The 12,266-nt window shown below is 41.4% G+C and overlaps 1 protein-coding gene across 1 annotated transcript in view; it reads right to left on the bottom strand.

Annotated features, from left to right (window-relative positions):
- adamts6 (ADAM metallopeptidase with thrombospondin type 1 motif, 6) overlaps nt 1–12,266 on the bottom strand; it is a 66,341-nt gene that overhangs the window by 28,698 nt on the left and 25,377 nt on the right. The window contains exons 12-14 of the mRNA XM_046067356.1: nt 8,626–8,733; nt 4,149–4,294; nt 1,680–1,743 (exon numbers count right to left, since the gene is read on the bottom strand). Coding sequence (XP_045923312.1) covers nt 1,680–1,743; nt 4,149–4,294; nt 8,626–8,733 — 318 coding nt within the window. The remainder of the gene's footprint in view (nt 1–1,679; nt 1,744–4,148; nt 4,295–8,625; nt 8,734–12,266) is intronic.

The following is a 12,266-nucleotide window of genomic DNA, read 5'->3' as shown; positions in this document are numbered from 1 at the left end:
TCAGTAATCTTGGTTTGGCCTTAGAGACAACCAATTTTCCTGCGTTCTAGCCGCATGGATCTAGGGATGTCAGTCGGTCCACCACTTTGGTCCAGACTGAAATATCTCATCAACTAGAGGGTGCATTGACATGAAATGTGGTTCAGATGCCCAGACAGTGAATCCCAGTGACTTTGGTGATCCTTTGACAGAAGATTTGCTGTTTTGAGTAAAATGTTGATTAGAGGACAAACATTCATGTCCCCTTCTGGATTATTTCCAAAAACCTTGGTGATCCCTTAATTTTCCACTTAGCACCATCAACAGGAAAACATTTTTCTTTGTCCAGTATTTTGGTTTATAACTAAATTCCTGCAAAACTAATAACGCAGATGTATGAGGTGTGTTCAGTGGTGTTTAGCAAATATTAGCACACTAACAAGCTAAATTAAGATGGTCAACATGGTAAACTTAAAGATAAATGTCGACATATTAACATTGTCCTTATGAGCGTGTTACTTTGCTTATGTTAGCATTTAGCTCAGTAAGTACAAGAAGAGGCTCACACAGCCAGTAGTGTGGTTATAGATTTGTCAATCTGTCTCCCCTCAACTTTATGGAAGTGTTATAATAAATTGCTGCAGTGCCCCTTTAATGTCAACTATAACCTGCCTTTTTGACTATGTCTAAGCTTAAGGGGCTTGCAGAAGGTACTTCCTTTTTCAGTAGCTTTTGCACGAATTCTGCAGATGAAATCAGCCTTTTAATACAAAACCTCCTACAGGAAAGATGCAGTAACAGCAGCAGAAAAGGAGGGGGGCAGCTTCAACAAATAAATCTGATCGCTGATCAATGTAAAAATAGCTGAGATATAAATATCAATTCATGCATTTAAGTGTGTCAGTATTTGTCATTGTATCTACATCTGGTGCTCTCACACACACACACACACACACACACACACACACACACACACACACACATTTCCCTGGACAAGGTGTGGTCAGTGTGATGAAATAGCAGTAAGGGATGTTGTTTGTTGTCCAAAGAAAACACTCAGTGCTTGCTCTCAGCTGTTATTTTTAAGACTTGCGGTTAAATGTCCACCAGGGCCCTAACTATTTCAATTTTCACCTTGTGAAAAAAAAGCCCACCTAGAAATAGTTGAACAGAGATGTCAACTTGCAGCCATGTTAAATATTTGTTTAAAGCTTTGCTCCAGACCTCAAAAAAAAAAAAGGCCTGTGAATTGCTACAGTCTGAAACTGTCATCATCATTGACTCAAGTGAAATGTCACAAACAATATATGAAGTAATAAGTGATGAATAAACCCAGAGTTACCGGGGGAATACTGAATCACAGCCTGTGCATTTTTATCATTGTCTGTCCTGCGTTCCAGGACGAAAACATGTCAGAAAGCTTAAAGGTGGTGTGATGCTCGCTAGCTAACATGCTCTGCTCCTTATAAAGCCTTTCCTAAAATACCATGTTCTGCAGAAACGTGGAGCAGCAAAGAAGAGGTTCAGCAGTCATGCTCTGACAGACCAAATCCTTCCCCGGTCTGAATGCTTCAACAGTCCAACTAGCTCAGTCTCTTTACAAACCAGAGCATCCATTAAGAGGACAGTTTAGTTTCCAAGTCACTTTGTTCCAAGCAGACAAGAGTAAAACAGGGATGCAAAGAAATTATGAAACTCACGTCGGTGTTACAAGATCTGTAACGCTTCCTCTCTCCGAGACAGTACTTGCCTCCTCCAGATGGGCTGAGAGACACAGGAGAATTGAATGAGTGGGGAATTGAGAAATAAGAGGACATCTTCAACACATCACATCAAGCACATGTAGTGAGAACATTAGGAAGGGTTTGGTCAATGCAGGTCATGAAACAGGCCAAAAAAAAGCCTCTGCCAGAAGACAAAGTGCATTTGTGCGTCTGCATTTGCTGCTTTGCTGAGTATGTGTGCCAATGATTCATTCATGAAATCCAAGCTGCTCTAAGAGCTCTTAAGTGTGACATGCCATTTAGATTTGGGAGAGAGACTAAAGTCCTGTAACCTCAGAACGATTCTCTACTCACTCCTGTTTTTTGTCTACTGTTCACTACAAATCTCTTGCATCTGTGAAAGGGTTTGTTTTTCTTCTCTTATCATCTCTTACCTTCTTCCCTCAGTCATTAGCCTCCCTTTCCTCCATGACTATACTGCAAAAACTGAGCTCTCAAACACAAGGGAAAAAAGCATTAAAATGGGGGAAATATTACTTAAAATAAGCATAATTATCTGCCAACAGAACAAGAATATTTCAGTTGCTACTTAAGGCCAAAAAAACTTGAAACAAGTGAAATTCTCTAACATAAAAGCCGCCTGGTAAGAAGAAATATCTTGTCAGACAAAAAACAAGTATATTTTGCCTTCAATTAAGATAATTAATCTTACTAAGATTTTAGTTTTTGCAGTGTATTTACTTTAACACAAAAAACTATGAGACAGGGTTGGTAATGAATGTGTTAGAGGCTGGTCTGGCTGTGTTTTTTCTGCCTCCCTCCTCTTTGCATTGATGCCTGAGCGCCAGCGATCACCTTACACAGGTGTTCCACATTATGCCTTCTCCTCTTCCCCCTCTTCCCCCTTTTTTTCCCCTTCCCTCTGGTTCACCCTGGCTCTTTGTCGTGTCTTCCCATGACATGTTTGACGTAATATCTAGCTTCCAAAAAAAAAGGAATGCAATGCTGGAAGAAGGATAAGGATCCCAAACGTCTACTTGCCAGACGAAGATGCACTGGACAATAATTTGTCTAGAGAGGATACACCAGAGGCCGTAAAACAAAACTATGCAGCACTATAATCTACAGTTGAGAGTGAGCTGTGTCTTAACTTATTAAACAGGCTACATCAGTCCATCTCAAACAGCATGAGGACATACTTCTGTGTTTAGTTTAATTAGAGGATAGTGCTGTCCAGGACAACTTTAAAGAACCATCTTCTGCTGATTATATGCCTGTCTTGTTACAGCAAGATTGTGTAGCTTTTGAAAGAAGAAATAACACAAGTTTCCTCTTAAAGAATTAAATGTTTAATTCATTAACGATTAAATGAACCCTTGCCTAATTAAATATTCTGTTTTTCTGCTGCAGCCTTGCGTATTCTGGCATGACCACTTGCTTATGGTGGTTAATGTTAGCTAATGTTATCCAAGGAATGTTAAAATCAAGGGCAAGTGAACCAGGTTGAAGATACTCGAAGACGTAAACGTCTTTTAGGATCTTCAACCTAGTCCCTTTATTTTAACCTTTCTTGAATAACTATGACCTGGATGAATGAAAACCTTCACAGACATCTTAACTAATGCTAGCTAACGTAAGCTGCAGATTCGGCTGTAGGTTCATCACTGCGAGCAACCCCCTTTTCACATGTCAGATTGTTTTCATGTTGCCAATTAAAAAACACTGATTATAGACACTTTGAAGACGAGAGTGAGTGCAAAAGCAGGAAACAACAAACACATCTGAAGTATGGTGTGTTCATTTGCATTTTTACTATTGTGATAAAACTATTTAAACGAGTATCTGTGACCCAAATAGAGAGGTCATAAATTCAGCAGCCTTACATCGCAGTACCTATCTGAAGTTTGTAAACATTATCATTCCTTTCTTTTTGTTCAGCCCATCGGTTTACATCTTCAATTAATCACTTACTGACCGATTTCAACAGGAAACACATCATATTTAAGACCCAGTGATTCCATTTGATGGGACCTTTAAAGCCCGATGCGCTTGCAAATCATGGTAGATCAAGAAACACATGGTGGAATGGTAACAATATTGTCTTTTTTTATCGGAATAGGATAATAATTTTGACAGGTGTTAAGTTAAGTTAAATGCTCCGTTACATCCTGTAGGATTCTGCAGCAAAACCATAGCAAAAAGTCATCACCCAGAGCTTTAAAGGAAGCGCTACTATGATGAGTTTTTCCCAAGACAGAAGGTTTGTACCACTGGAAATATTTCACTACTAACTTGCTTCAGACACAGTTTAATTAGCTCTGATTCCCCTCGGATATAACGTACATACACACAGCATACACATGTGCACATACACACAAACACACACCTGTAGGCAGGACCTGGATGTGTGTGTTCAGCTTGCTGTGGCTTACTTTGCCTACTTACGCTGGGCTGTCACAGTGCCTCATGGAGGAGGATACACCGCCCCCACAGGTCCTGCTGCACTCCCCCCACGTCGACCAGGGCCCCCAGCCTCCGTCCAGACTCTGAGGCCAGGTACCGAACCCCACACACTCCCCCTGGAAGCACCACTGGTCGGGGAAATGCAGAAACACAGACAGAGGGGAGGAAACTTTGGTTATTGTGCAGTAGAGTTGAATAATTTCTTTACAACAAAAACAATGACACACATTAACGATTGTCAGTTAAGGCGAGAATCACAATAACATGCAACTTATTACAACACAGAATGCTTAAGTGTCAGTTTTACAGTTTTCAAACAGTTATTAGCTGACTATAAATGTATGTGTCTGTGTATAGTGAAATGTAGACTATACAGAACCTGACTGATGAAGTTGTCCTTCAGTAACACATTGTCTCTCCTTCTGTCTTGCTTAAAAAAAACATACACAGACTAACTTGTGATTATGCTAATATTACCCTATAATTTCATTTCTGCATTAGTCCTGTTATTTCTCCTCCCTTACCTGCCATTTACCATTTTGTTATTACTGTCCTGGTTTCCTCTCCATTGAGGTTTATTGTAGGATAGTCCATGTGACTCATTTCAGAGTGATTTTCATCATTAAAGGAAACATTTGGGGATATGTGGTTATTTGTTTGGTTAATTCAGTACACTCTGGGGTTTTCCTGTTACAGCCTTACTTAGTCTGTTGCGATGATAGCAAACTTCAGGTAAATATTAATGTCAATTATATTACAGACATTACTGAGTCAGAGTCAAAACTCTAAAGCTGACTTATTGTTGCATGTGAAGAAAAATGTAAAAAGAACAATTTGTGGGTTTTGGGGTTATGAAGTCATTTGCTATAACTATTTCTTGGCGAACAACAGCTGATCACAGTGACAGTGCTAAGTATCCTGAAATTTTGTCATCAAAGTGAGGTTGCAGGTTTGATACCATCTTGCCCGTACTGAGGAACATCATTTAGCAACCTTCACTACTGCTAAATACACTACACTGAAGTATTGGGCAGACGGATAAATTGTTGTTGGTCAAGAAATAGTTTCAAGAAGTAACTCGTTTTTAGTTGTTACTTGTCCTTTTCACATTTCTGTTCGTGAACTGGCTAAACAGATAAGATACATCAAGTAAGAAGATAACTTCAGTTTTTGGCAGGCATGTTTTTGAACTTTGGACAGAGCCAGGCTAGCTGTTTCCCCCCGCTTCCAGTCTTTATGCTAAGCTAGGCTAACCATGTCCTTATTTCGGTAGTGTTTATATTTTGAGTTAATAGTTTAAAAGGACTTGTTATCATTACAGTTTTACATGTTTATGTTGATTAGCTTGACGCTTAATATGTTTAAAATACAAAAGTCACAGTGTAGAGAAAGAATATAATCATAATAATGTAAATTATTGTGTTAACATAATTAACATCTAAAATGAAAAAGGACCATGGACCTTAATTTGTGCATTTTCTTGAATGTTTTTGTATTTTTTTATGTTTCCAGTGTACTGCGAGGTTTTCTCTGAGGCAGGTGAGGGATGGAAAGCAGTGTGCAGTGTTGTAGGAGTGTTTTAAGCGTTGCGCTAAGCTGTTCAGAGTTCCAGAGGAAAGAGGGGATCAGGGACGGCCCTTTGTCTCTCCAACTGTGTCAGTAGGTTAAGAGCCCAGAGAGACTGGTACAGTCAAGGTGAGGGCTACGTTCGGCCACTGTCCTCTTTCACTGACTTACTCATTCACGTCCTGAGACGTTGTCTAAACAAGATTAGCAGCGGGAGAGAGGAGAGACGGAATGGAGTGACTGGGGAGAAGGACGGAGGGATCTTGGCACAGAAGGTAAACTGACTGGTAGAGACGCAGAGGGGAGGGTGATGAAATCAGCTTTTCACCTTGGAGTTTATCTGTGAGTCCACACAGTAAATACACAAAAAACTCCTCTCTGTTGGTCTGTTTCTGTCTCTCTCCCACCTCCCGCTGCCCCTCTCCCCCAGTCTCTCGCTCCCCCTATCCCTGCTCCTGTTGGAAGGGCCTCTCTCCATTACATGCTGGGTGAGAAATGGCTGACCTTCATATTCCTTTGAAGCTGTCCCCGGCAGGGGCAGACAGGGTGTGCCACTGGCTCTCCTAAAGCTGCTCCAAAAGCTGTTCCAAAGCCCCCCAGGCTCAACCTGGGGCCCCCTGTGTTGTCCAGGACCCTGTCCGTGGGCCCCGGTCCTCAAAGGCTCCACTGAGCTAATGGTAATCACGGGTGACAGCTCGTGACACTCTCCTATTCTTCCCTTTTAGACCTCGGACCATCCGGTGACAATGGCTGCCGTAATCCGTGTTAAAACTGTCTCCCCTAACCTGGCTGGCATCAACAGCGGGCCGATGACCTAAAGCCTGGCCTGCTTGCATGTGTGTGTGTGTGTGTGTGTGTATGTGTGTGGTAGCACCCCCTGCATGAGTGCACACTCAGGGAATCGTACGACTTCCCAGAGTGGAATAGATGCAAGTCGAAGCAGTGAGGTACCACTAGCTGAGGCTAATATCTGCGCACAGAAGACCAGGCACTGCACTAACTGTAATGTTCAATGGTTAAAGGGCCGGTTCTCCCGCATTACAAAAAACTGATTTTCTCATTAACCTCTACAACAGTCATGAAGATAGTTGCAGTACATTTTTACTGTCTTTAAGATTTCTGCCTCAATTATAATATAATGAAGGTGAATGGAGTTTGTGCTGCTCAGTCAACAGCAACATCTCTTTACTCTGGATAATGCACAGAGGGGTTATTTCTTCGGTAGCAAGTAGTGCCAATGAAAAGTGTTTTGTGAGGCCCAACCAAAGCTCTCCAAAATCAATTGATTTCAATGGGCACTCTATCGGTGGATTCGCTCACAGAAACCAAGTAAATCCGCAAGCTTTTGTGTAGCGTTTAACTTTGACTGACTTTGACTCATACATTCACACCGTAGACAATTGCATCCATCTCACATTTGAAGGAACGGAGAATCCAAAATGGAGAAAACTACCACGTTAGCCGTATCACACCTTAGTGACCGAACATGGCAGCTAGCTTGGCGAGCTATTATGGCTGACTGAGCACTAATGGATTTTGTTTCTTAAAAGACACACTGCAGTTACATTTAAAGACATCACGAGTGAGTGAAATATCTACAAACTGACTCCTCAACCATCACTCCAACCAGGGTGGTGAGAAACCAGCTGTCCTTTTCAGACCATGTTGCTGCTGTCTCTCGGTCAGCATCAGAAAAATCAGGCCCTACCTCACGCAGTACGCCACCCAGCTTCTGGTACAGGCCATGGTTACCACTCGCCTCGACTATTGCAATGCCCTCCTAGCAGGTCTTCCAGCTTGTGCGGTTAAACCCCTACAAATGGCTCAGAACACAGCAGCGCGTCTGGTTCTTGATCAACCCAAAAGGACTCGTGTCACACCTTTACAGTATGACCTCCACTGGCTCCCCGTGGCCTCCAAAATCAGATTCAAGTCACTACTGCTTGCATACAGAGTGACTGCTGGGTCTGCACCCATCTTCCTAAACTCCATAATACAAACTTACGTTCCCTCTCGGCCGCTACGATCCTCCAACGAACGCCGCCTGGCTCTGCCATCCCTTCACACAAAGCAATCCCAGTCCCGGCTTTTCTCATCTGTGACACCACGATGGTGGAACGAGCTACCACACGCCATCAGAGCAGGGGCGTCCCTCTCTAACTTCAAGAAGCTCTTGAAACACTTCCTCTTATAACACCCCTAACTCCTAACCTCCAACATGAACTTCCTGTGCTCTTCTTCTTCTATCCCTTACAATTATCTTGTATTGATTGCACTTTTTTGTTAACTCTCACTTCCTTCCCTAGGTATTTACCCCATTGATGTGATATGAACTATGAGCTCTTACTAGTATGTATTGTCAGTTCTCGTGCTATTTTGATGCTCTGTTGATGCTTGTATGTTGTTCCTCAAATGTAAGTCGCTTTGGATAAAAGCATCTGCCAAATGAGTCAAATAAATGTAAATGTAAATAAAAAACATATTTTATAAGTTCCACTCAGGTGCGCCTGTGTTACTTGTTATCTCTTGTTACATGCCAAATATATGTCCAAAAATGTTTCACTTTTCTGTGGACATCACCATATTTTTGACGAGACCTCCTGAATTTATGGGGGTGTACATAATTGCATCCAATTAAATGTGACAATAGGGCAACTAACTAACCCCGCCCATCATTTAAAGCAAACTTGACTGCTTGCTGTAGCTAGCGGAGATATCATGGGTCTGAGGTCTGTGTTTGGATCTTTATCTAACAACATGGGTGAGGGAGGTGTGTTGCATTGGGGGCAGACTCAGAGGATATACTAAAACCTCATTTACTCCTAGATACCACTTGCAGGCAGAGGGTAAATATGTTTTTTTTTGTATGTATAAGAAACATTTGATGACTTACCCCTTTCTCAATGCTGCCAGTCTGGCACAGAGTCCCCTCTGCAGCAGGGATACTGTTAGTTACACAGCGGTTGCTTTTGCTAAGGCACCAGAGCTCTCTACACACTTCCTAGGAAAGAAGGCAAAAGCAAGTTGGTCAGAATAAATCAGTTCAGCAGACAGTGGGGTGGATTGCTGATTAAGAGTGAGAATGATTTATCAGTAGCCTTTGGTGGTTTTGCTCTTCAGAGTTTGTCTTCTCCAGTCTGTGAGAGAAAAATGAACACAAACAGCATGGAAATTCATCTATAAATCTACACGTTTCCAGATCAAATCAGTGGATGAGAGGAGTTGATGAGACCACATAAGGACTGCTGAGAGGCATCTAACTTCAAGAGCCCATATGCTTTGGATCATTGTGCATCTTGAGCAATACGCCAAGGGTCACCGGGTGCTCTTAATGTTCTCTTATGAGAAATGAAGAGTCAGCTGGATCAACACCATGACTAACGTTTGTTCACGTTCACCTCAGGACCACACGGGACCGTGACATCAGTTCAAGAAATCCAATTTCTGCTTCTTAGGGGAAATGAAGAGTGAGCAATAGGCCTCCCAAGTCTTAGATAAAGACGAGTTGTAGGCCTAACAAATATCTTTAGTATTACTGAGTGCTTTGAATAAACATCATATCTCTGTCTTCTCCTCCTCACTCCTCATAAGGAGAATCTATTTAGATTACCAAAGAGAGGGAGTGTGTGTGAGAGAGAGATAGTGGGTAGACAGCACATTGCCCCCAAATAAATAAAACCATAAAGTGAACACATGTTACAAAGACAGCTCTGCACAACCTTGCATTACATTTCCCATTAAACCGAAATGGGGCTCCTCGCGTCTCGACTTCAAAGGCTTTTACAGGACAATTGCGTACGGCAGAAGAGCAGGCCCATGAAAAAGACTTATGTTCCCGCACATAGATTCTGACCTCCGGGGTCAGCAGCTCCCTAAATCTATGCAGATTAAATAAAGGGGCAAACAGCCACTCTGTGGTTGCAGCGTCTCCCCTCTGTCAGCTGGTTTCAATAAGCCGCCCCGCTGCTCCACTATCATGGCCCTGCTAAGAGGTCAGTGGCCCGGGCCTTAACAAACATGGATGTGGGTCTGATGGATTTACACTAAGAGAGAACAAGCTGGGGATACAAAGCAGGGGGCATCGCTAATATAGCCATCACAGGTTTGTTTGTTTTTTATACTTTCAGCTTCCAGTGTCGTTAAGGTCTGAAAAACGTCCGTCTGTGTCGGTAGCTTCGAGCACAGGCTAACTGAGAAGTGGGAAGCCAACTGAAACCAAATTATTGCTATGAATTACCCAAACGTCCTCTTTTGACTTACTTTTTCTACCTCTGACACAATCTCATGCTGCGTTTTAAAGTTTGTGACACCCCTGCTGTTCTAAAGGTGTCTTCTGCAATGTTCAGTGATATAAGTAAGGACCCCTAACCATAGAGCAGACCATCCATCCATCCTGCGTACACGGTCTAATGCTTACTATGTCCTCCCTCTCAGTTTAGCATGTTAGCATACTAACCTATGCCAATTAGGACAGCTGAGGCTGATGGGAATGTCATTAGTTTTGCAGGTATTTGGTCATAAACTAAAGTATTGGACGAATTCAAATTTTGAACTGATGGTAGCGCTAACCTCAAGGTGGCGTCCGGGGATCACGAAAGTAGGCTTCATCCTCTGGGCACCATGAATGTCTTGTGCCAATCTTAAGTAGGTGTTGAGATATTTCACAAATTAAAACGCTTGCCTGATGTGGCGGTAGATGAAAATTCAGAGGATCACCAAAGTCTTTAGGATTCATACTCTGTGTACCATGAATGTTGGCCATTCATCTAATACTGTGGTTGTTATATTTCAGTCTGGACCACAGAGGTTGACCAACCTAATGACAGACAGGCATTGGCATCCCTAGAGCCGCTAGCATGGTTGAAAATACTTTCAGCCTAGTTTAATTGAACTGAAATGACCTTTGGTTTTGTTGGTCATTAGCTATCAGTCATTGTGTATTTCACAAGAAAGAACCAGAAATGAGAGAAAAGTATGAAAAATATATCTAAATTTGTGCAGTTGAACTTAGTTAGACCCTTTGAAGGGTCCGGACCCCCTGGTTAGGAACCGCTGCTCTACATTGCTGTTCACAGTTTAACCCAGTTGAACAGGACAGCACAGAAGATGCATAAATATGGTGTAGATTTGTGGCCAACATTTCAGAGATTTCTGTGGTTGAAACAAATAACAAATCATTTTGTTATCTCACAGTCTGAGCTGAACATGTTTTACCAGTGAAATATTAGAACTACAATATGAGTGTATGACATTATTCATAATAATATTAAAGATAAACTTTGATATGCTCTATGCCCATCACTGCTCCTCCTCCTGTATTCTTTTGCAGTGTAAAAAATTATACATAAATACAACAAATTTTCATCCAAACATGGAAAAATTCAATATGTTATGGCTGAGCTTTAGCTTTAGAAACCAGACTCTTCTACTCATTAGCGTGTTTATCCTTTTCCGTGGTCAAGTCTGTCCTGACGGCAGTCGCAGAGGGCATCGCTTTCACAGATGGCTGCATGAAATAGATCGGATTGTCAGATGAAAAACTCCAATCTAGCTCTTTTGAATCAGTGCTGGAATCCAATCTGCTCATAAATGTGTGTCTTTCATGCTGATCTAAAACCACAATTATGAGCTTAGGAGCCAAAATAACAGGGCTTGATTTGGGGCCTGTTATAAGCTGCTGTCAGATATTTCTTTCAATGAAATGAAATAACTCTATGATCTCAGCTAATCTCTATCTCCCCTTTTTTTCCAATCATGTGCCCAAATATTTATGTAATACAAAACAATATTGCGTTATTGTTCATTAAATCTTTCAGGATTCTTTCAACCGCTAATTTTCCCCACGTGGTTTTTCCTTGTCTTTCACTGCCTGTGTCACTTTATGTGCTGAGGTTTTCTCATTACTTGGGTGAATCATTATCATCAAAGAAAAAAACTGAAGAGGAGAGTGTTGACTTCAATCCTTCATCTCTTTGTCTTGGAATTTTATAGATTAAAAAGAAGAATGAGGCAATGTGTGGAAAGACACCTCTGAACCAGCTCCAGTTATTCAGACAATAATAAAACAATTATCACATTTTTCCCCCCCTTTAATATCAAATAGGAAATATAAATATTAAGAAAACTGTTATTATCCAAGTAGGGACTGAACATGCTATAGTACATCAACACCCTTAAACATGTGAAAAATAGAACTAGATAAAAAATCATAAAGCTATTAACAAAATATCACAAGTTCTTTTGGTATCATGAGGTAAAAATAACACCTGTGCAACATCAGTCAAGTTTATCCTGCACTGTGCAACAAATCTAATGAAACCTGATGAGAGGTTAGTGGGGATGAAACTCGCTGAATGTCAGAATATTGATTTGATGTTAACATAAAAAGTTTTATTAACTAGCAGTTCCTGTTCACACTGTGACCATTGAAACAGATGACCTTCACCTGGATTACTTTTAATACTGAAGAGAAAGTTTGAATCAGACAATTTTGAGACCAGACCAAAAATGATAAGGAATTAATTTTTCCTTTGA

Source organism: Micropterus dolomieu, linkage group LG13, assembly GCF_021292245.1.
Source record: "Micropterus dolomieu isolate WLL.071019.BEF.003 ecotype Adirondacks linkage group LG13, ASM2129224v1, whole genome shotgun sequence".
NCBI classification, from domain to species: Eukaryota; Metazoa; Chordata; class Actinopteri; order Centrarchiformes; family Centrarchidae; genus Micropterus; species Micropterus dolomieu.
Note: the sequence above shows the minus strand (reverse complement) of the source record. Positions and strands in the feature narration are given on the sequence as shown.